The sequence below is a fragment of the Podarcis bocagei genome, assembly GCF_964188305.1.
Source record: "Podarcis bocagei genome assembly, chromosome: 10".
Lineage (NCBI taxonomy): Eukaryota > Metazoa > Chordata > Lepidosauria > Squamata > Lacertidae > Podarcis > Podarcis bocagei.
This window is the reverse complement of record NC_138135.1, coordinates 31,762,683-31,786,843: the sequence shown is the minus strand read 5'-3', so window position 1 is coordinate 31,786,843 and position 24,161 is coordinate 31,762,683. Positions and strand designations below refer to the sequence as shown.

Here is a 24,161-nt window from a genome sequence, read left to right as displayed (position 1 = left end):
CTGGACTTGTCATCTGATCGCCCTTCAGACAGAGGATTGTCTTCTGGAAATTAGGGCAGATGGCCACCGTAGGCAATAGTAGCAAAGATGAATGGGAGCAAATGCAGTTCTTTCTGTTTAGTTCTCAGGTGGAAATGAGAACAAAAGGGTTAACCCAGCCTTCCCTCAACCTGATCCCTCCAGATGTTTTGGACATATAACACAATGGGAGTTTTTGGCTCTATGGCACCAGGTTGGAGATGGTTGCCTTCTTTGTGGGCTTTGAGAAGGGACTTGAAAGATGCTAAAGAGGAGACATTGTAAAGGCCTTTTGGCAGGGAGATGATCTCTGTTGCTTCTGGGCGACTTCCAGACCATCAATAGTGTGTAGGAGGAAATCAGACAGATGCTGGAAATTTAGGTTTTTGTAATTAAAGTGGTGCAACAAATCTACTTAAAAACAAATAAAAAACCCAGATGTCTTGCAATTAGGAAACTGATGAGAAAAAACACTAAGAAGTGTGAGTTAAATGATTCCAAGGAAGTCAGGATGAATACTCACTGTGGTATAACCACCCCACAAACATTTCGGACCTCATGCTCAATAAACAGCAAGCAAGTTGGGATGAATGCTGAATAAACTGGTTTGTCTGGAGGAGCATCTGGTCACTACAGCAGCAGCAGCAGCTTTGTTGTTTCTTCCTTTGGGTTTGGTTTTGCAGTCAAATGTTGCTTGGAGGCTGTCACTATTTTCAGGTGAGATTCAGTCCACATACCAGCAAATTCAGGTTGTGTGGTTGCGGTTCCCCAAAAGGTCAGACTTTTTTTCCCCCAGTAAGGAAGGTGATGAGTGAATGCTCTGGAAAACATGGAATATTATTTGCTTTGATGCAGCAACATTTAACCTCTGTGCTAGCAAGTAACAATGAATGCTTGGTAAATTGGCTGCCTGGAAGCACCCCAAGAACTGGTGTTATGTCCAATGCCAATTCCTTCATTATCCATGCCCATACTTTTTCTATATTGCATACATAAGAGCACATCACTGCGCTCCCTGTAAATGAAAGGAGAACAACAAACAGACATGTGCTTCCATGTTGTCCTAAGGCTGGCATTCTCCATTCACCCAGGAGCGCGCTCTGAAAGGGTGGGAAATAGCCATCCTGATTGTGAGTACGGAAGACTGGCTGAAAGCTCATAAAGGGGCAACGGGTTCAAATTTAATGACCCTGTCTGTGCACCCCTAGGGCCTAAGGAGATAGTAAACGAAAGCCTCTCGGAGGCAGGAGAGGAAGAAGATGCATTGTGGGAAAAGATTGAGAGTGTCCGGCACAAATTGACCCGCTCTCTGAACCCAGCCAAACTGACTCCATACCTCCGCCAGTGCCGTGTGATTGATGAGCAGGATGAAGAGATGGTGCTGAGTCCCCACCAGTTTCCATGCAAGAGCAATCGGACAGGTGAGAGAAGTTAAGAACTCGCATGGAAGGTACAGCGCTGGGGGTGGGGGCTTGCTTTGTATAAAGCAGTCCTGGCCCAAAGCCCTAATCTAGGAATGGATCCCAGACACATGTCTCTATGGTCCTGGCTTATTGCTTTTATTTATCATGGCTTCACATTGCATTATAATATGAAAAGAGCTTTTTTCTCTTCCTTTCCTTCTCCCCCTCACTCTGCCTGACCCACGCAACAATCACTATGATTTATGCTCTTGTTGTTCCCATTTTACAAAATGGGGCTTAAGACTCACGCAGGGAGACTGAGACTGAAATGAAATTGGGCTCAAACTTTCCAAATCCAGCAGCTTCTTTTTTTTTTGCATTTAAATTTTTATTAAGTTTTCCACAAAAAGAAACACACTCAACATCTCCGTTTACATATCACATTATTTGTCTTGTTTGGACCTCCCACAACTTTTCTGGCAATCATTCGTAGTTTAAACCTTATCCACACATTCCTTTATAACAATATTTCCATTATATTTTATGTTTTTAGTCTTCTTTACCTTCTGGTGATATTCCCTATTATTCACAAAGCTGTTTTAAAACATACTAGCGTTGTACCTTCCTCACATATGTTTTCCAAATACTCCGTAAATTTTCCCCAGTCCTTTAAGAATCTATGATCTTTCTGATACCTAATTTTCCCCGTTAATTTATCCAGTTCTGCGTACTCAATTAGTTTTGCCCTCCATTCTTCCAGGTTCGGGACCTCTTCCTGTTTCCACCTTTGAGCTATCAGTGTCCTCCAAATCCAGCAGCTTCTGCATGGTTTTGGGACAGCGGGAGAAGGTTGGATACTTGAAGCTGCTTGGTTTTTGGTTCGGCTCGCTGCTGATCGTGTGGCACACATTTGTTCTGTTGTTATTATTTATTGTCTTCCTCCGCAGGACTCCTCATGGATATCTTGCGAAACCGAGGGAAAAGAGGCTACGAAGCATTCCTAGAATCCCTGGAGTTCTATTACCCTGAGCATTTCACCCAGCTGACGGGGAAGCAGCCAGTTCAGCGTTGCTCAATGATCCTGGGTAAGAAGTTGTGGAAGTCTCCTCCTTTGCACAGGAGGCCGACAGCTTGCTTAAGCAGGTCAGGGTCGGGTCAGTGCCTGGGAATCACATGCAGGGTGAATGGGCATGTGGTGGCCAACCTGGTGTTTCCGCTACCTTCGCCGCCACCTCTCCCTGCCCCATCCCATTCTTGACAAGCAGCACTGGTGCCACATCTGGGAAGGCAGGGCAGGAGCAGCACCCCAACTCCCACTCTGTGACGGCCGCAAAGTGTGAAGCAGAGATGTGTGTTTGTGTACTCGCAGTGGGGTGCTTCAGTTGGACTGCATCTTCCTGGCACATGCCCAGTGTTTATAAAGAAACATCTCCACATGTGGCATTGTCTGCTGCTGCAAATGCCAGCCAATGTGTGGTGAACATGTTTGTCCTGTTAATGTGTGATTTGACTGCCCTTGGTTAGAAACATAGCAAGCCGCTGTACACCGAGCTGGACTGTTGCTCCATTTGGCCTGGTACACAATTCAAAGTGTTGGTGCTGACCTTTAAAGCCTTAAATGGCCTCGGCCTAGTATAGCTGAAGGAGTGTCTCCACCCCAATTGTTCAGCCTGGACACTGAGGTCCAGCTCCAAGGGCCTTCTGGCTGTTTCCTCCCTGCGAGAAGTGAGGTTGCAGGGAACCAGGCAGAGGGCCTTCTCGGTAGTGGCGCCCTCCCATCAGATGTCAAGGAAATAAACAACTATCTGACATTTAGAAGACATCTGAAGGCAGCCCTGTTTAGGGAAGTTTTTAATGTCTAATGTTTTATTGTGCTTTTACTATTCTGTTGGGGACCACCCAGAGTGGATGCGGAAACCCAGCCGGATGCGTGGGGTATAAATAATAAATTATTATTAATTATTATTCCTAAACTTCCCTCCACCCCGTGGTCTGCTTGCAAATTGCTGAGGATCTTGGTGGACCACTTAATGATTCTCCTGCCTGTTGCAGTAGTTGTGATGTGCTGTGACAGATGCAGCATGATTTTTAATTGCATTGTTATTGCTGCTTTTATTTCATATGTTGTATTGTATTACAGTGTGAATTCCATAAATACAACATAAAATAAAAATCCATATGGATATTAAATGCACTGTGCCCGCTGTTCACATCTGCTGCTCCCCCTGTTCTTCACAGACACACCATGGGCCACCTGTATGAAGCTTACGGACCACAATTTGTGAACCCCTGGTCTACTTGATTGGTAGCCAACATGACTACCAGTCAGATGTTAACTACAACTCCCAGATGTTAACTACAACTCCAATAACCTTTGGACGTGCTGGCTGGGGCTGATGGGGGTTGTAGTTCACAACCTCTGGAGACTATCAGGTTGGCCACTCTTGATCTACACCAGTGTTTCCCAGCCTTGGGTTGCCAGCTGATTTTGGACTACAACTCCCATCCTCCCTAGCTAGCAAGACCAGTGGTCAGGAATGATGGGAACTGTAGTCCAAAAACAGCTGGAGACCCAAGGTTGGGAAATACTGATTTTTGGGCAGGAGGCTCATCCCAGTGCTACCTGTATATGCTGAACATTGACTCTGGGAATATTTGCAGACAAGACAGGCCCTCTGCTACTGAGCTATGGCCCTTGAGAGTCCATGGGTTATCTGCAAAGCGAGTCCTAGAGTAGACCCACTAACTAACATAGGCCCATTAATTTCAGTGGGTCTACTGTGAGTGGAAACTTGGTTGGCTGTAACCACCATGTGCCCAGTTTGCTGAGCATCCTCTTGCTTTCCAGACGAGGAGGGCCATGAAGGCTTGACTCAGTTCCTGATCATGGAGGTGAAGAAGATGAGAGCTCAGCGGAGAGCGCAGTTGGAAAAGGAACACGGGCTCCAGGCAAAGAACCGGGCCTTGGAGGAGGACGGCGCCCAGCTGAAGCAGCAGCTCCAGAAGCTGCAGAAGGTGCAGGAACGTTACCAGAGGTTCCAGGAGGAGTGGGACTCCCACAGCATGGAGCTGCTGAAGCTGAAGGATGACAACTACATGCTGGCCATGCGCTACACCCACCTGTGCGAGGAGAAGAACGCTGCTGTTCTCCGAAGCCGGGACCTGCAGCTGGGGGTATGGAGAGCAGGGGGAAAGAGAGAGGTGGGGACTATTGGTGAATGCATGCAGGTGTTAACAGGGCAATGGAAACAGGTGTGCACACCCAAGATAAACCAAGGCTGCTTCCATGTGCCAGGAATCACTGTGTTAATGATGCACTGCCTGCCTGGATGTAGGTGCTTTGGTTTCATTGGCCCCGGCCTGCCAGCTACTCCTTTATAGGGAAATAGGGGAAAGGTGTCTGAAGGCAGGCCAGCGAGTTGCTTGACTGTTGTCTCATGTTTGAAGGTTTAAAAAAGTTTCCCCAGAGTAGTGCTCGAGGAAATTAGGCAAAGGAATGCAGTGATTTGGAATGAATGCCACCACCAATGGATTCTAAGAAACACAGGAGTGTATATGCAGTGGTACCTCAGGTTACAGACGCTTCAGGTTACAGAAGCTTCAGGTTACAGTCTCTGCTAACCCAGAAATAGTACCTCAGGTTAAGAACTTTGCTTCAGGCTGAGAACAGAAATGGTGGTGCGGTGGCAGTGGGAGGCCCTATTAGCTAAAGTTGTACCTCAGGTTAAGAACAGTTTCAGGTTAAGAACGGACCTCCAGAACGAATTAAGTTCTTAACCCAAGGTACCACTGTACCAGGAAAGGGAACGCCTTATATTTTCCAAATGACACTATGTTATGGGTGTGTGAACTTTTGTCGTGCAATCAGTTTTGGAGAACTGGTGTCATAAGAGAATATCCAGGCTGCTGTTTTTGCATGAAGGCCAGAGCGTGCATATACTTTAGGAAAAGCCCCAGGTACAAATAAAAGGTTCTGAATTATAGAGAAGTAGCTGTGTTCTCCGGCAAGTCTCATAACACAATAATTCTTAAGCTGAGGTTTACTGGGGTAGGGAGCGGTCTTATACCCAGTCAGATTATTTGTCAGTCTTGGACATTTTTGGAATGTAGCCCCTGCTTGCCCTACTCAGAGTAGACCCATTGACGTTGCTAAACAGGACTAACTCACTGATTTCTATGGGTTTACCTTGAGTATAACTGAGTTGGAAACAACCCATTGTGTCTGATCTGGCTGGCAGCAGCTCTCCAGGCCAAGGGTCTATCACAGGCATAGGCAAACTCGGCCCTCCAGATGTTTTGGGACCACTGGTCCTGTTAGCTAGGGATCATGGGAGTTGTAGTCTCAAAACATCTGGAGGGCCAAATTTGCCTATGCCTGGTCTATCACCTCACCTGATCCTTTGAACTGGAGACACCTGGGATTGAACCTGCTTCCTTCTGCATGCAAGGCATATGTCTTACCAGGAGCTATACCAGGTATAGCATTTCCTGATGTTCCAAATATTCCCAGCCAGCTTTTTCTCACCTTCCAAGTCCCTCCTTGGGAGTTTTGTATTCTCTTGGGCTCCTCTCAAAGCTCTCTCTCCCCCCACTCCCCCTGCAGTTAATCTAGGCATATGTATACACCTGTTTGCTTGCTGTCTTGTGGTTTCTCTTGTGTTTGTATCCCTCCGCTCTTGTCCTCCCCTTCCTTTTATTATCTCTCCCACTTGTCCCCCTGTACGGCACGGCCACTGTGGAGTAAGCAACTGTCTGCTATTTTGCTCCGTAAAGCCCTATGCATATTGATGACGCCGTAAAAATGATTGATGGCAGCAGTCCTCGCCTTCCTTGGTTAGATCTGAGCCCTGTAGTTACTTTCACATTTGCTCCAGGAAGGCATTAATACGCAGACCATGGCTAAGGCACTTCTTAATCTTCTCTTTAGTGAACTGAAAAGGGGCTTCGTTTGTGTTTATAGCAGAGCATCTTTTCATGTAGGATGCAAGTATCAGAAAGTGAGGGGCTGCCTCTAGGGCACGTTCGTGTATGTCTGCCTTCACTTATTCGCAATGGAAGATGTATTTAACATGTCATTCTTCTTGTAGATTATTTTGATTATTTCCACATTTCCCACTCTGTCCCTAAAGGTTCAGGATAGGATGCCAACAGCAATTAAAATTACGATATTTGACATTTTTTATAGTGGCTCACAGTATTCAAAATGCTTCATGTAAAATAATAAATTATTGTTATTGGGAACCAGGCAGAGGGCCTTCTTGGTAGTGGCGCCCACGCTATGGAATGCCCTCCCTTCAGATGTCAAAGAAATAAACAACTATCTCATGTTTAGAAGACATCTGAAGGCAGCCCTGTTTAGGGAAGTTTTTAATGACTGATGTTTTAATGCATTTCAATCTTTTGTTGGAAGCCGTCCAGAGTGGCTGGGGAAACCCAGCCAGATGGGCATGGTATAAATAATAAATTTATTATTAATTAATTATTATTATTATTATTATATCAGTAATTCCCTTAAAACTTCCCAGTTGGGTAAGGTTGGTTTTATCAAATATACCATGGGTAGGGAACTGGATCAGATTGGCAGGTTGGACCCAGAATTCCTTCACCTTCCAAGGGCCACTTTGGCAGCTGGGCAGGGCTACTCACCTGTCAATCAGCTGACATGATATGTCAGGTGTTCCAACTTTAAACCTGTAGCTTTCAAGAAGATGCTTCCTTTGCAGCCTCTTTAATTCAAGCTCCATCTGGAAAGAGCCATCCTTTGTAGCCGTGTCTTGACTTCAAGCTGTGGCTGCAAAGGAAAACCGCTGTAAGTGCACTCCTGATTCTATGTTTCTAGCTGTAATTCAGTACCTTTTGAATGGGGTGTGGTGACCAAAAAAGGTGCCAGTATTAAAAAGCTCTGAAATCTACCGGCAGTTGCCTGAGCTGCATCAGTGGTTGTCAAATGCTGGCTGCCTGGTGGGAAATAAAGAAAACCAGGTGGATGGGGGGAACAGAATGAAGTGTTGAACCCTGAAGAAGAAGCATTTTTGCACTGCAACATTTTATTGCAAGTCCCACTAGTCACCCCCATTTTACAGAAGCGGAGGCTGAGGCTGAAGAGAGGAATTTGCCCCAGGCCCTCTGCTGAGCTCATGGCAGAGTCAGGATATGAGCCTAGCAAAACCAACCCAGATCTGCAATATCAGTATGTAGCAGCAATTAAAGAAAGCCTCATGCTTATTTGCTGTTGCTAAAACCTGTGTTCATGTGAAATGGTTTAGTGTGTGTGTGTGTGCTCACGAGAGAGATGAAAACTTCTTTATTTGCCCTTCTTGTGATTTATGGGGCAGAACGTTGATCTTTTCCACGTTTGTTTTAATCAGATAAAGAGTTTGGTGTACTGTGGTTTAAGCATAGTAGGTTTCATGTGTGCTTGTGTGTTGTTATGCATGCAAGGCAAGCTTAGGATTTCCCCCGTTGTTGCTTAGTATGTAGATGTGTCATCTGATTGTTTTTGTGCTCCCAATCACTTCCCAGCTGATGACTCATCAGGAAATTTGTAGGTACTCCAGGTGAGATAAAAACATGAATGGACCTTTAATTGACCTTGTAAGGCCACTAAGGAGATGCTGGTTAGAAAGTGGTTGGAAGCTTAAAGGGTTGGGTGATAAACACACATCCTAAGGAGTCTTATCATTCCAAATACCTGAAGGAGTTTATAGGGCTGCAGCTTGGTCACCTGGCATTCACCTTGAGCAACTGACATACCTCTTTCCTTTCTCCGAGACAGGAGAGTTTCACTATGAGCTAATCTGTTCTGATCTGATTTTACTTATCTGGAATAACTTCTTATCTGGAATAATAATAGTCTTCTGGTTCCTGGGATTCTTGCCACAGAGCTCTTACTCACTGTTGCCCTGCGGTATCGTCTTCATCTTCATTCCTGGGTTTACCTAAACTGCTCCTCCCTGTTTACCTGTATCCTGTACTCCTTCCTGTTTATCTTGCACCACCTCTGCACTTTCTGTCACAGCACTATGGAAAACAATGTGGAATGTGGGTCTAGTGCAGAGATAGCCAAAGGGGTCGTCCTCCAGTTGTCAAACTACAACTACGGTCATCCCAGCCAACTTGGAACAATGGTCATGGATGGTGGGAGTTGTAGTTCAGCAACAACTGCCACACTGACTGCCCCATGCCGAGAGAGAGAGAGAGAGAGAGAATAACTTGATTGATCCTGCCTAAGTTGGAGTATTTCTGTTTTCATATTTCATTTACAAAGGAGCAACCCCCCTCCCGTTTTTGCAAGCCTGTTTTCCAAACAATATGACATATGTCATAAAATTTATGTACCACTTGCTTGTTAAAAAAACCCTCAAAGCAGTTTACAAAAGATAAAATCAAGAAAAAATGGCAAACCTACTTTGTCAGATCAACCCTGGTCGTCTGCTTTGCATCTGAGGCTGTCCAGGCATCTGGCAAGACACTACTCCTCCCCCAGTTTGGGAAAAGGGAAAGGCAGAGCCATTGAACATGAAAAGAAGGCCGGGGGGTTGGGAACGAGGAGAAGGCCATCCTTATAGGACCCTGATGTTTACTCCAGTAGAATGGCCCAAGGCTATTAGGAATAGCTGATCAGTCCCAATTTCTATCTAATTCTTGGCATTCTTTCTTCTTAATCAGAGATATTGAGTGCCTGTCCTAAAAAGAGAAGTGGTTGTTTTGGCATCATTCCCTTTTGATCTGGAAGTTCTGATCCCGATCCCCAGAATCGTAGGATGGGTTATGGGGAGAGAAGCTCACTTTGCTCAGATTCATTCATGCTTAGTTCATCCCCTTGTCTTTATTATCACTTGATAGGTTTGAGGGTTTTAGACTGCGGCTTTATAATTTGTAATTACATCGTTTTATGTTTTCAAAGTGTTGTGAACCATTTTGAAGAATTTAATCCTTCAAAGGCAGCTTGCCAATCAATCAATCAAATCAGAAAAGAAAAGAAAAGAAAAGAAAAGAAAAGAAAAGAAAAGAAAGGGGGATTGAGCGGCTGTGGCCTTTGTTTCCTATATTTCAGGTAGACCAGATGAAATGCAAGGTCAGCAGCCTGGAAGAAGAATGCGCCCTACTTAGGAAGCAGGCATTGACAGCTCCCCAGAGAGAAGTGGAGGATCGTGGCCTTGCTGACACTATTTGTGAGTTGCGAGCAGAGAACCAGAGACTGATAGCTTCGCTTCAGGAGCTGCAGAGCAGGCTGCAGGTACTTGCTGAAAATGTTTAATGCTAACCCGTGGAGGGGCTGTACTGAATTGCATCTAATGTCTCACCGCTGAAACTTGAGCTTCTCCTGGATGGTAAGAGCCAGCCTCTGCGTGCAGGAAGTTCTTCTCGGTCCAGCAATGTCTTCTCCAGTCTGACGGGGATACCTCAAAGGCAGAGCATATGGTTTGAATGTGGAAGGTCCCAGGAAAATTTAAATACGCAGCCCTGCTGGATCATCTAGTTCTCCCAGTGGCCAACCAGATGCCTGCAAGAAGCCTGCAAGCAGGACCTGAGGGCAACCTGAAGATCAAAAGGGCCTGGGACAGTTGGTATAGTTCAGGATGGGCAAAAACAGATGCTGGACTACAGCTCCCATCATCCCTGACCTTTGGCCATGTTGGCTGTGGCTGATGGGAGCTGGAGTCTTAACAGCACCTGGAGGTGGTGCAGAAGGTATATGTTTGTGGGATGCAGGCTGTTGGGAGGTCTGGTTCAAGACACCTGCCCATCACATTGCTTTAGCCTCATCTCTGTTGCCTCTACCTCTCTCTGCTATCTAGCTAGATGTTTGATTTTACGTGTGGCCCTCCAACAAGCGAAGGGTTGGACACCAGCAAGGCTGCCCTATTCTCATTGCTGCGGTGCCTTGCCTTTTTGTGAACCTTTGTTTTCCCCTGCCCCAAATAAACTGTTTTCAAAGCTCCTAATTTCACCTTTGTGTTGCTGGAGCTTGCACCGCCCACGATTCGTTTTGAAAGAGAAAATGTGCTGAACTGACAAATCTCCTGCAGCAAGGCTGGTCCCTGACGCTGCACCCAAGGCGACCATAATGCTTCTCATGGAGGATGGAGCTCGGTGCGCCTGTTGCTAGATCACAGCTCTAGTGCTAGTAAAATCTAAGAGGAATAAAATCTATTTAAAAGAAAGGCGTCTAGTGTAGGCTTAGAGATGTAGGTAGAATACCAATGGGTGGTTTCAGACAGCTGTGACTGTTTAGGAGATGAAAACTGCCTGTTGATATCTGGGTTACAAAATCTTAACCCACGGATAGTATGTGAACACATTATTTTACCGTTTCCCCCTGTTTTGTTTAAAAAAAGGTATCCTGCATCACAGACCTCTTATCTCTCCACCCTAAATGCTGTTTGTACGGCCTTATATCATGATACACAGCTTATTTGCAAAACCTGGAGAAAAATGTTTAAAACACATTTTCAGTTTGAGATTATTTCCAATCCCCCAGCCCCCAAAGAAGAAAGGTTTAACCAGGAGAGGACATAATTTAACTTGGGGGTGTGAAAATAAATTGATTGGTGAGGAGGCAGCATCTGGATAGAATCAGTTCGTTATATAAATCTATTACATGCTCAGCAAAATGTTGATATTGCCATTTAAAACTGTGTAATTTAAACTTGGAGTGGTTTAAGAACAGGGACCATAAAGCATGAAATTATAAGGTTCTTATCTTGCAAGACGTGACCCCATCTTTCCGTGTTCCTAATGAACCGTAAAGCATTGCTTAGTTATGACATTTTGACATTACAGCTTCAATCATTCACAGTTTGGTTCTTTAGTTTGAGATGGAGGGTATATTTTCCATTCAGCATCTTGGATATCCCTACCGGCATGTTACGTGCAAACAGAGCTAACATGTGAACCAGCTGTTAGGGCACATCCACCCTGCAGACCTCCCATCATTCCTTTCCCCAGAAAACCTTGGGATTTGTAGTTCTGTGAGGGGGTGGATAGGGAGTCACCAAACTAGAATTCCCAGCATTGAGAACATAAGAAGAGCCAGCCAGATCAGGCCAGCACCCTGGCATAAAAAATGGTGTAGAGTTTGTATTGTAAGAGGCGCCTGCAGTTTGTGGTGGGGGAAATTATAAAACAAAAAAAGTATATATAGATGACATATATTCCCCAGTGGGGGATACTGAAAACAGCCACCCTGCAAGTGTTGACTGCTGTTTCTCTCTCTGTCCATCATGCTATCCCTAATTCTGCTCATCCCACCAGACAGGTGATTCTGCATTTCTGTCGCTTAGGTAGCAGGTGAAGGTCCAGTCCCAGGCTCTGAGAGGATCCTTCTAGACATTCTGGAGCATGACTGGAAGGAAGCACAAGCAGACCGGCAGGAACTGTGCCAGAAACTGGACTCTGTGCAAAATGAGCTGCAGTGGGCCGAGGAGCTGAGAGATAAGGTCAGTTGTCCCTTCCCTGGGCATCTGTTTTGGGGGAAGCTTTGATGCAGTTGTGGTCTGAATGCATTCAGTTCTTAATGTCTCCGCCAGGTTTTGCAGGGCCCTTCACCAAGTTGCTCTCAAGAGTCACCGTTCTCTAAGTGGGTCCCCTCCTCGCTATGGCTCTTTTGCTTCCCCTTCTCTCTGGCCGCAGCCCAGTCTGCTTCACAGAAACAGCTGCCTGATACCAAGACAGGCCATAGCATCATCTAGCTCAGTATTGTCCATAGTGGCAGCAGCTCTGCGGGGTTTCAGACAGGGGTCTCTTTGTCAGCTGTACCAGAGATGCTTGAGATTGAACCTGGGACTGTCTGCATGCAAAGCTGATTTTCTGCCCCTGTGCCATGGCCCTTCTTGGGCTTCACTGCCCAGAAGGAGAGGGCAAGATGAGTGGATGCTGCTGACCGCCCCTTCCTTTGCTCTTGCCTCTGCTCACTTGCTTGGAGAGGGGAAGGTGAACAAGCAGAGGTAGCCAGGAAGAAGAGGAACAGGACCAAAGTGCTATCACCGGGTATGGCTCTTGGCAGCTGCCCATCAATGCTGACTGCTGACATTGGCCCTGTTCAAAGCTACTACCACGAAGCCAGGCTCTCTATCCCATTAGCTGGTGTATGTTGAGCTGTGTGTGCTTGCAAAGAGGTGACAATAAATATTTGCACATGCATCCTTCTTTTTTCCACTTGATGTGTTACAGGTCTGGTTGCACAGGTTGCAGGTCTAAACCTGCAGCAGTTTTAAGCCCTAAATATATTCCTTGAAAATGTAACCCTCTGGATTCTCTCACCTCCCCCATCCCACCTCTCCAGTATCTGCAAGATAAGGAAGATCTCCAGCTGAAGCACCAAACTCTGCAGAAGAACTGTGACCTGTACAAACACAGAATGAATACCGTGCTGGCTCAGTTAGAGGAGATTGAGAAGGAAAGAGATCAGGTGAGCTGCTTCTTTATGCTAGAAGTAAGGGTCCCTGATAAGAGATAGAATCCCTCTACTATCATTCTGGGTTGCTAGGTGAGGACGAGTGGTACTGATGTAGTTAGTCATGAGAATCAAGAAGCCAAAATGTAAGGAATGGACCTAGTGAAGAGAGCAGGCATGCTAAGAAAAGTATATGGAAGCAGAGGAGGCCAACTGGAATGGAGAACTTGTTGGTGGCTTCCTCGTCTCCTTAGTCCTATGTCACCATATAAGGCAGTGGCTGAAAAGCTCCTCACTGCATTGGGCCACAGTGGAGAGAACCTGTGGCCCACCTGTTGTTGAACTCCAGCTCCTATCATTCTTAACTATTGGCCATGCTGGTTGTGGCTGATGGGAATTGGGAGTCCACCAGTATCTTTAGGGCAGCAGTGTCCAGTGAGAGGGTGCTCCCATTAGAAGCCATCATGCGGAGGACGCCCCCCACTCTATTCCTGAAGCTGCAGGGAGTTGAGGATTTGTACCCTACCTGCCAAGTGTGAGCCTTGCCGTACCTGTCTGCGATTTGTAGTCCGTAAGTGCGGGATATGATACTGAGCTCCAGAGCTCAGCTTCTGGGGCAACCCAAAATTTTTCTAGAAAGCAGGCTCTCTAGTCCTTAAGACACCAATGCATACAGATGGCACCTGGTTGGCAGAAGAGGACCTTGTGGTAGCCAAGGGCAGGGCATTATTGTTCTTGGTAACTCCTTGTCCCCGTCCCTTGGCTATGGAAAGCAGAACCGATAAGCTGTGCAAGATAAACGGAGGCATGCAAAGTTGCTTAATTTGTATACTCCATTACAGTATACAAAAAACAAAATCAGAAGAAAGCGTCTGTCTGCGTGTAATCCCACCTTCCCAAGGTATGTCAACCACCCCCCACCTGGAATGTGTTTTGTTTCAGGCAATCCAGAGCCGAGATGGCGTTCAGCTGCAATACTCCCAAATCCTCATTGAGAAGGACCAGTACCGCAAGCGTGTCCGGGCCTTGGAGGAAGAGAGGGACGAGCTGCTGGGCAGACTCACAGAGGCCGAGGGCAAGATTGGCACCCTTGAGGCTCAGGTGCAGCGATGCCATTGCACCAGGGGCCTAGGCAAGAAGGTGCGTTTTGAAAAGAGGAGAAAGCCTTTGGGCAGAAAGGAAGGGGAGAAGGTGGATATTTTGGAAGGAGGGAAGGCATGGCAGCTTAGACTTGAGTGGATAAAGTTAGGAGGGAAGGACAGAATTCCTTGCACGTTAAGGGGATGGGCTGAAGGTAAACTAGCAGCCGAGAATTCATCAAGCTCTTTGTTTGTTACTTAGGCCCTTAACTGCAAACTTGCAGTTTTACCAGCTTTCAATCTTCAAATTCAAGTGGGTCTTTTTCCTGCTTTTCTTCTATGGAGCTTGATGTGGCAGGCCAAGGTGGTCTCCCATCCAGGCCCTAACTCGAGCCACACCTGCTTTGCTTCAGCAAGGTAGCTGAATCATGTGCCTTCATGCCATCCGTAGTGGAAGCTTTCCTACCATTAGGTAACAGAATAGCTCTGGTTGCAGCTCCACCTGCCAAGATAGACAAACAATAGCTCAAGAGTGTTGAAGATGGTGTGATTTCAGGGAGCCTCATTACCTGTCGCATGCACATATATTTTTGAACCACGCAAACCTGTGTGTGTTCACTCAGAAGTAAGCCCAATTGTTTTCATTAGGGCTTACTGCCAAGTAAGTGAGCATAGGAGTGCAGCCTGTGTGTTGGTTAATTTCAGTTGTGCAGTTAACCTTTGAAGTGGCTTGTGGTCAGAGGTGTTGTGGTCTCTCCTATGACCCCCTTAGAACCACTGCAGGAGGTGCAGCTTGGAGAGGGCAGCTTCTTGCCAAGTTTCAACAGTGCCACCTCTCTCGTTGAGGAGCTGACCCCTGAGACGTCTTTTGTTTTTCCACCCTGCAGATGTGTTCCTCCTCCCATTCACTTTGCTCCATCCTAAGCAGCACTTGGAGCATGGTAGAGAAGCCTCCATCGCTGGAGAGTGGAGTGGTTGATATGCCAGGCGTCTTGGATGTCGTCTTCCCTGATGACTGTATAAGCCAGAACGGGGTAAGAGAGGGGTTGGATAAAGCCAGAATGTAGTAGAACTCATGCCTTGCATGTAAACGTTTCCCAGATTCAATCTCTGGCATCTCCAGTTTAAAAGAATCAAGTAATCTAGGGATGCGGGTGGCGCTGTGGGTTAAACCACAGAGCCTAGGATTTGCAGATCAGAAGGTTGGCGGTTCGAATCCCCGCGAAGGGGTGAGCTCCCGTTGCTCGGTCCCTGCTCCTGCCAACCTAGCAGTTCGAAAGCACGTCAAAGTGCAAGTAGATAAATAGGTACCGCTCCGGCGGGAAGGTAAACGGCGTTTCCATGTGCTGCTCTGGTTTGCCAGAAGTGGCTTAGTCATGCTGGCCACATGACCCGGAAGCTGTATGTTGGCTCCCTCGGCCAATAAAGTGAGATGAGCGCCACAACCCCAGAGTCGACCACGAGTGGATCTAATGGTCAGGGGTCCCTTTACCTTTACCTTTAATCTTGGTAGGGCTGGACAATATATCAATACATCATCCGAAACCTGTTTGAAAGTCCATATTGTGATAATCGGTTTCATCATTTTTGACCTGGCAATATATTTTGAATCATGATGTGTATGTGTGCTATGCAAAAATTACAATGTGAGGAAAACCGTGAAGCCAGCCAAAGCTTCTCTCAGTTCCTGCAGCTCCTTTAACTTAGCCAGCTCAGCTCTCCTCCGCCTCCTGCAGGGGCCAGCGAATCACAAGAGCAGGTGCTGGCAAAAATCACTATACGGTGGAAAACGTGAAGCCAACCAGTGCCTCTACATAACTCCATCCTCATTTCAGACATTGTGATATATTGGTATATAATTGATAATAGCACGATGTCAAAAACCAGATATTGCCCAGCCCTAAGTCCTGGTGGGAAAGACCCCTCCCTGGGACCCCAGAGAGCTGTGGGCAGTCAGAGGAGACAACACAGTCCTAGCTGGGCCAATGATCTGACTTGGAATGAGGCAATTTTCCTCTGATCCTAAGAGTTTAGGCAGCTGTTTCACTGTTTTGCAGAGCAGTGGGTGTGGATGTAACCTTTGTACGCTAGGCTAGTTTCTGCACACTCCCTTGTTTATCCAGAGTTCAATAACATATTCCAGTCAGGCTGAAAAACACTAAATGAGAGTGTAAAGCAGCAGCTGGGAAGTTTATACGGTCTAAGAAGAGCCAGTGTGGTGTAGTGGTTAAGAGCGGTAGTCTCGTAATCTGGGGAACCGGGTTCGCGTCTCCGCTCCTCCACATGCAGCTGCTGGGTGACCTTGGGCCAGTCACACTTCTCTGAAGTCTCTCAGCCCCACTCACCTCACAGAGTGTTTGTTGTGGGGGAGGAAGGGAAAGGAGAATGTTAGCCGCTTTGAGACTCCTTAAAGGGAGTGAAAGGCGGGATATCAAATCCAAACTCCTCCTCCTCTTCTTCTTCTCAAGAGCCAGGCAGGTAGGCTTGGAGGGCTGCTTTCGGCCCCTGGGCCTGAGGTTCCCTGCCCCTGCTAGAACTCCTGCACTGCAGGGGGTTGGACTAGATGACCCTTGGGGTCCCTTCCAGCTCTACAATTCTATGATTCAAACTCTTCAACCCCCGACCCAATTGGTGGTGCAACTCTGCCCTTCATGCTGCCTGTTGTAACATGCACCCCCACCATCCAACCCCCCACATAGGCTTTCTCCTCATATACAAACTTATACAGTGGATGCTCAGGTTGCGAACGTGATCCATGCGGGATGCACGTTCGCAACCCGCGTCTGCGCACGTGTGGGTTGCGATTTGGCGCTTCTGCACATGCACAACCACTGAAACTTGGAAGTAACCCTTTCCGGTACTTCCGGCAGTCCGCAACCCAAAAAAAACGCAACCTGAAGCGGCTGTAACCCGAGGTATGACTGTACACACACTTGATTTACAGTTTACTAGGTTTTAATCTCGCTGATGAACAGTGAGACAAGGAAGTTTGTGGTGCGTGTGGCGTTTTGGCTTTCAGGTCTTTTCTTCCCTCTTCTTAGGAAGTGACTCCAGAGCGCGAGAGAGAAATAAACCGCCTTTCCATCTTCCCCTTCCCCCCCTGCACTGGCTCCATTCTTCGGAGGCAGCGTGAGGACGGACCGACCCCCATCAAGAGGTGACACTTGGAATCCCAGCGCAATGGCACTCTCTCTTACATGTTGGTGTCTTCAGCCTCAGGCAAAACCTCAAGGGATTTTTTTCAAGCATTGAACTTGAATGCTTTAAAATCCCAGTTCTTCCCCTTCTCCAAGTCTCCAGCTTCTTAAGGGGGGGGGGAGGGGGAGAAGGAGGGAGGTAGAATCTGTGTAGGAGGGCAGGAGTAGCCATATAGGGCCTTTCATTGGATGTGATGATGCTCTTTTCATAGTTTCCCATCACGGATCCCAGGCTCTTATCCCTTTTCTGCTCTCCCACTGTCCTGTTTCCTGGACATAAAGCTTTTTTTAAAGGTGGGGCTGTCATGGAGAGCAAGGAGGCAGTGAAGGGGGGTGGAAACAAACCCCATTTTGAGTTGAGTGCAGCTTGAAAAGGGCTGGATCTGACTCCAAATGCAGCCAGCCTTCTTTGAGCAGGAGAAGATTCCCTTTCAAACTTTCCCCTCCCCATGTCTGCATGGGACAGGAGCCGACAGGCAGGTAGGAAGAAAAAGGGACTCCGTGGGCAGGACCTGAGACCTCGTGGTCTGTGCATGCTGTAGGATGCAAGGGGGTGGCAGGCAGCAAATGTGGAGGGCCTAAGAGGTTTTCATTGCAGCTAGGGAGATACGGGTGCACCAGTTATAGTAGATCGCAGGGATAAATGCAAGGGAGGAAAGGTGGGGTGAATTCAATATGCCCTCTCCGGAGAAAGTAGGGTATCTTTTTGGGTAGGACCAGATGATGTCTGTGTGCAGGAGTAAAGGGAAGATGGATGAGCAGCTGTCGTTTATGAGAAGGGATGCAAAAGCTGGCTCTAGGGCTGCATCTATGAGCATCTCTGCAATGATAAGCCCTGGAAGTGGCTTGATTGTGCTGCAGGCAGTCCCACCTAATGTAGCTAAGCCTGTTTTGTCCTCAGCTAGTATTTGGGATGGCTGACTGTTCAGGAACCTCATGCAAACCACCCTGAGCTGTTTGGAGACAGGGAAGGATCCAAATGCAACAAAAGACATCAAGAGAACACTGGAGAAAGGTGGAGGGATGGTTTTGATGTTTGTATGCTTTTGAATTAATCCCTTCTGTGTTTCCTTTGTACTTTTAGTTGGTCCTGTGGGTCCTTTGGCAGCTTGGAAGACTTAACAGGTATTGCCAATCCTTCTCCTGCCCCCACCCCCTGCGTTACAGAGCCTCTCTTCTTGAGAGCTGTGGGCTCCCCCCGCCAAATCAGCTGCTTGCCCGTGTGCCCACGAGGGGGCACCCTTGCCCCACACTTCCCCTGCCAGCTCTTGGGATCCACCTCCAGGGTCTCGCCAGCACATCGTTCTGAGGCTATTCCGGTCTGGTGTGTTTAATTTACAGTGGGTTTTTGTCTGACAGTGAATTTGATTCAGTTTCAGAGGAGTGGGAACCGGAAGAGATAAATGCTTCAGCTTCAGGCTGTTATCGGTTCTTGGTGACAGGCTGTAAATCTCCCAACGCCTGTCCCACTGTATATCTCAGGCCTTGGCTAGATTGTGGAGTTTTCTACCAATGCGACTCCTTGGGGCAGTTGGCCCGTGTGCAAAGAGTGTCTGGCTTCTGCAGTCGGAGGCTTTGGAAAGTGGGGAGATTTGCCCAGAGTCCACTCCAACATACTCGGGGAATCCACTCCTGGATTTGCCCTGGTGCCTCCTTTTATGGGCATTTGGAGGAATCCAATCTAGGTATTGGAGTACAGCTGACCATCCTTTCGCCTGCCTGCCACTCTGCTTGATACACTGCTCTCCAGAACTTATATACGGAAAGGTCTCTTCTGAGATTACTCTAGCTCAGGTGTGTGTTTGTGGGGGGACCTTTTTTCAGCCCAAGAACTGCATGAAGAAAGAGGCACAGGACCAGAGGCAGAGCACTGACACACACAACACACAAAAGCCAGAGGTACCCCCACACACCCAGTTCTCCATTCAGGCAAGCTTGGATACATAACCACAGTTTGGGGACACATTCCAGCCAGGCGAAAGGAGGGTGTGCAACAGGGCCACCGAGGGGGCGTGGCTTGCAAAGGAGGTGTGGCCTAGGAAGAGTCCTGAGGGTCGGAGAGGGAGGCATGCAGCCCCTATCCTGAGCTTTCACTGCCCTTACTCTAGCTCTCTGGGATTTGCTTTTCTCCGCCGCTGTCTGTTGCGCAACTGAGCTGGTGTTAAGTGACCTAATAACTTTGTGGAGGGCGGGGTTGTGTGAATCCTAACCTACATGGCCAGCTGCCCATGTAGCTGGATCATTTAAATGCAGTTCTGGAGCTTGGGGTTTCCCCGGCCCAATGACTTCAATGCCTTTCAGATGAAAGGTGCTTATGAATCCTTGCATGTTGCCCATGGTAACTTGTTGTTGTTCTCTCTCTCTCTCTCTCTCTCTCTCTCTCAGGAAGTGCCATCAACACTCCTTCATCTGCCAGATCCCGTTCCTCTTCCAGCAGTGCCTACACCAGGGCAAAGTCAGAAATCTGCTTGTCTAGAACCTCTGTCAAGCAGGACTTCTCCAGGAGGTCTGTTTCCCTTTCTCAAACAAACACTCCTGCCTCCCTGATAGTTTGGAGAGGCAGCCCTATGAATGCAGGCATCCTAGGTGGGGCAGCCACGCTGGGTAACTCTGTGAGGTCTATGCCCGCAGTTGAATGGCATCCCTTTCCAGGACTCATCTCCCCTCCCTGCTACTGGGTCCTTCTACCATTGCTGCTTCTTCCACCGCTTCACCTGGTTGTGAAGACAGGAACATGTAAAGCTGCCTTTTATAGACTTGTTGGTCCATCTACTCCACCAGTGCCTGCTCTGAGTTCTAACGCATGAAGAGCCCAAGTCCAGCATACTGTTCTCAACCAGAAACTGTGGTTCTTCCAAAAGTTGTTGGACTCCCAATTCCAATGAGCTAGAATGGCCAGTAAGACAGAGATTATGGGATTTGTAGTCCAAGCAACATCTAGAGGGCCACAGGTCCATCCCAGCCGCATATCCTGCTCAGCAAAACAGAGAATGAGAGGTACCAGAGTCTAAGTCCGTGCTGTCTTCCTTCCCCATTCAGGTCTGTTGTGGTGCATCTGCCTCACACAGGGCCCATGAATGTCCCAGCGCCCCAGAGCAGCGGACTGTCTGGGGACATCTCCATCCTTGGAGGAAACACAACTGGGATTTATGTCCAGTGGGTGAGGCCAGGCTCAGAAGCGGAGCGTGTGGGGCTCAGAGAGGGATGCCGACTCCTAGAGGTATGAATGAGTGTTTGGAATTGCAGATAATGTCGGAGTGGGAAGAGTTATAAGGAAGTGGCATGGGTGGGGGGACTGCAGTAATAAACCAAAAGGTGACTCCCCTTGTTTGTCTCTCGGTTAGTCAGATATACAATGCAGAATGACACCTAGTGGCTGAATTCTTTATTGCAAATGTCTTACTTCAGACATTAAGCGGCTGCCTAGTTACTTTTGCACGGGTCCCCACATACTTTTGCAGAAGTCCTGCAATGGAGATGTCATTTACACCCATGTGTAACTAAACCTGGCACCAGGTCATAAGTGGTTTACTTGCATAAATCCCCCCCCCCCAATGGAGGATGGTGCTGATATGTGGATGTGGGCTTGGTCCTTTTCAAGACTATACTAATTATACTTCACATGTAATTTAACCTTTTCAAGCAGTCAAGGTGGTTAGGGAGGGATGTAACTTGGTGACAGAGACATGCTTTCCATGGAAAAAAGTTCCAGGTTCGATTCTCAGTATCTTCAGACAGGACTGGGAAATATTCCTGTCTGAAACCCTGGAGAACCAGTGGAAGTTTGTGCAAGCCCCACTGACAGGTGGGGAGCCTGTGGCATGGTGCTCCAGGTGTCGATGGACTCCAGCTCCCATCAGCCCCAGCCAGCAGAGTCTGATGGTCAGGGATTGTGGGAATTGTAGTCCAGCGATATCTTTAGTGTAGGGAATACTGAGCCAGGTGGAGCGACGGTCTGACTAGGTACAAGGCGGCATTCAGTGTTCCCAAAACACTTCATATACATTACCTCTTTGTCCTTCTTGCAACAGCTGGGTAGTTGCTGTCAAGTATTGCTGTTGTTCCCATTTTGCAGATAGAAATCTGAAAGAGAGGCTTGCCTAACAAGTTCATGGTAGAGGCAAGATTCAAACCTAGGATATCCTGAGTCCCAGCTCTTAAGTCTTTTACCCACCAGGCTACACCAACTACCAAAAGATTGGGCATCCTTTTTAGTTTCTGAATCTGATTTGCACACCTGTGCCCACTTAAATGCCCGACTCCCATCACCTGCTCTAGCAATGCTGGGGAGCCTTTTTCAGTGCAAAGATTGCATTTCCCTCTGCGCAACCTTCCATGGGCCATGTGCTCGTGGTGGGAGGGGCCAGAGACAAAGCAGGCGGAGCAATATATGCAGATTTTACTTTTGTTAGACAGGCTAGTTTCACACAGCTCTGATCTATCCTCCATCCAGGCAAGCAAGAGGCATTAGCAGAGTTAACGGACATATTCCAGCCAGGCAAAAATGCTCAAGGAGGGTGTGACTGGGGAGAGTCTCAAGGGCCAAGCTAGGCCTAGGGTTTCCCCCCTTTCTTCTATTGCTGCTCTTAATGTCAGTCCATGTGGTACTGTAGTGGCTGATATTCCTCTAGGCTGCAACAGCTAGCTTCCTTTGTTCCTGATTCTCCCCAGAAGTTGTGCTGTTCCCCAGCATTTACATGGGCATTGGGGTGAATGTGCATAGGCCACAAGTCCACCTCTGAACAGAGCGGCCTGGAGCCTGTTTCAGTAGCTCTGGAAAGTTCTTCTTCAGTTTAGGATCTCCCAATTCCCTGCACCCCTTCTTTGAAGAAAGATCAAAGAATCCAACAGCAGCCTGTTTTTTCAGATCTCCTGTCCCCGGGAAACCTGCTATCAAGCGTGCATTAACAGCCTACAGCTTGCTTGCTTGCTTGTTTTGTTTTAAAGATTGCAGAGGGGATGGATGGCGAGATAGCAGCACGGTTCTTTTTCTTCTTTTAAAGTCCAGATTATTATTATTTTTTTACAAAGCTAATTGTAACTGATCCCCGCATCTCTACTCTGTGTGTGTTTCTGCGGCAGCTTAGGGGTCCGCAGCTAAACGGGGAAGTGCTCTCTCTGGAGAACTGCACCCTGGAAGTAGCTTACCTGAGTCTGCTGCACTGGGATGATCCATCTGCTCTGCTTTTCCTCCCTGATATGAGAGGTAAGCCACTTTTACCCAATCCTGCATATGTGATTGTTCTGTCCTTAACTAATCTGGACAGTCAAGGCTGTGGGTCTGTTGCACAGCTGTGATGCTGCTGCAGAAACATTTTAGCTGAATATCTGGCCTAGAGTGCTGCCACTTTTCAAGTTTTGATTTATTTAGAAGAAGTAAGCACAAACCAAGTTTCTAGTCCCTGTGGCTATGGAATGATATCTTAGAACCCTTAGATCACACGAGGCCTGCAGTTAGCCAAGAGTGGCAGTTCAGTGCAGTGCCCCTGTTGTAGCTCTATGCTTTTATTTTGCAATACTTGAAGTATATACCACACCGTTCATTTAGGGTATCATATAGGGACAGATTTCCCATTGTTGCTGCGAGTCTCTGGTATCCCATGGCTTTTTAATTTGCATGTACAGCTTTAAGGATTACCCTTGCAGTGATAAGAGCCCCTGATTTTAATTTAAGTCACCCAGGTGGAACTTGTCCAAAATCTGGCCAGCTCAAGCCAGACTCCCCACTAGCTTGGATTCAGATCATGGGAGTTAGTGCCTGGGGGGCAGTTTGGGTTGGAAGCCCAGATGCCTCTCTTCCTTTGAGTAGCAGGGCCGTTATGGAATCCTCTCTCCAGAATCAGCTCTTTATAATCAGCATCTTTAAACTAGTGCTTCTTTTACATACAGAACCTCACTTTAGAGGACTTCTCCAAGCAGCCTTGTCACAATGCTGGAATTGCAGAGTCCCGTTGTCAGGGGTTTAGGTGCAGAGGCACGGGCAAGGGAGGAAACAGAGAGCGAAGGGGAGGAGACAGAGGAAAGGATGAGTGATGACGACGACCCGAGATCTCCCAGTCTTTCCAGTGAATCAGAGGATTCACAGAAAGGAGCACCAGTGGCCAGGGCAAGGGGGGAGTCTAGGGAGGCACCCCAGGAAGATAGAGCCAGAGGAGACTCAGGGGGGAGCAGCTGGAGATCGGGACCAGCGTCACCGCCAGGAAGCAGGGAAGAGGAAAGGAGCCAGGAGGGAAGCGCTGGCAGCTCACCACAGGAGGGAGGGCAGGAGTCAGGAGTGACCACACCTCCATCGGGGAGCGAGGAAACGGTTAAGAGGAAAGTGGAAGGTTGGGCGCGCGCGCCAAGTTCAAATGCAGAGGAAGGCGGCACAGTGAGCAGCCCCGAAAGGGAACCGGGTCCTAAAGCCCGGCGCAAGGAGGCAGAAGGGTCCGGGTCAGCGTCAGAAGAATCCCGGAAGGAAGAAGCCCCGGGGGGTAGAGGGACCCAGAGGAGGACAGTCAGGAGGAAAAGGTGGAGCAAGGCTAGGATATTAAGTTGGTGCGCACGGGGCGGAGACTCAGACGGAGCCTCGCCGATCTAGCTAGTAGACGTAGAGTTGCAGACAGCAGCGTGAGAATGGAAACTGTAATTCAATAAAGACTTTTACTTAATGACCGCTGGCTAGCGTGATCCTCTGTGAGCTAGGATCTTGAAGCAGCTCTGACAGTAGGCTCCGTCTCCACATTGTGGGCATCTGCAGCCTCGAGGAGAGGAGAGAAACAGGCGCCCACTAGCGAGCTCACGAACGGCAGGAGACATGACGGCTGAGCAGCAGATAGAGGACCTCAGAAAAGCAGTGGCACAACTGAACGCCGAGGTTCTCGCATCCAGGAAGAGAGAGGACGAGGCAGCTGCCGCCTGCAGGGATCTCCAGGTCAGGTTAGACGTACTGGCAAAGCAATCACCCCGGCAGGAGGGAATTGGGTTGGCGAGACGGACAGGCGGGCTGCTCTCTCACTTCGATGGGAACCTGCAACAGTATCCCAACTTTAGAGCCGACGTACTGTGCGCACTGCAACTGTTGCAT

The 24,161-nt window shown here is 48.0% G+C and overlaps 1 protein-coding gene across 2 annotated transcripts in view; it reads left to right on the top strand.

Annotated features, from left to right (window-relative positions):
* The window catches only part of CARD10 (caspase recruitment domain family member 10), a 47,442-nt gene that overhangs the window by 5,766 nt on the left and 17,515 nt on the right, over positions 1-24,161 (top strand). Inside the window, exons 3-15 of one of the 2 annotated variants that reach the window (XM_081211092.1) lie at positions 1,227-1,439; positions 2,369-2,506; positions 4,270-4,595; positions 9,478-9,660; positions 11,708-11,863; positions 12,709-12,834; positions 13,762-13,959; positions 14,786-14,932; positions 16,940-17,055; positions 18,180-18,220; positions 19,481-19,601; positions 20,135-20,315; positions 22,178-22,301. In XM_081211092.1, coding sequence (XP_081067218.1) covers positions 1,227-1,439; positions 2,369-2,506; positions 4,270-4,595; positions 9,478-9,660; positions 11,708-11,863; positions 12,709-12,834; positions 13,762-13,959; positions 14,786-14,932; positions 16,940-17,055; positions 18,180-18,220; positions 19,481-19,601; positions 20,135-20,315; positions 22,178-22,301 — 2,070 coding nt within the window. Of the gene's footprint in view, positions 1-1,226; positions 1,469-2,368; positions 2,507-4,269; positions 4,596-9,477; positions 9,661-11,707; positions 11,864-12,708; positions 12,835-13,761; positions 13,960-14,785; positions 14,933-16,939; positions 17,056-18,179; positions 18,221-19,480; positions 19,602-20,134; positions 20,316-22,177; positions 22,302-24,161 lie in introns of those variants that run through there. The other variant, XM_081211093.1, reaches the window with a different exon arrangement.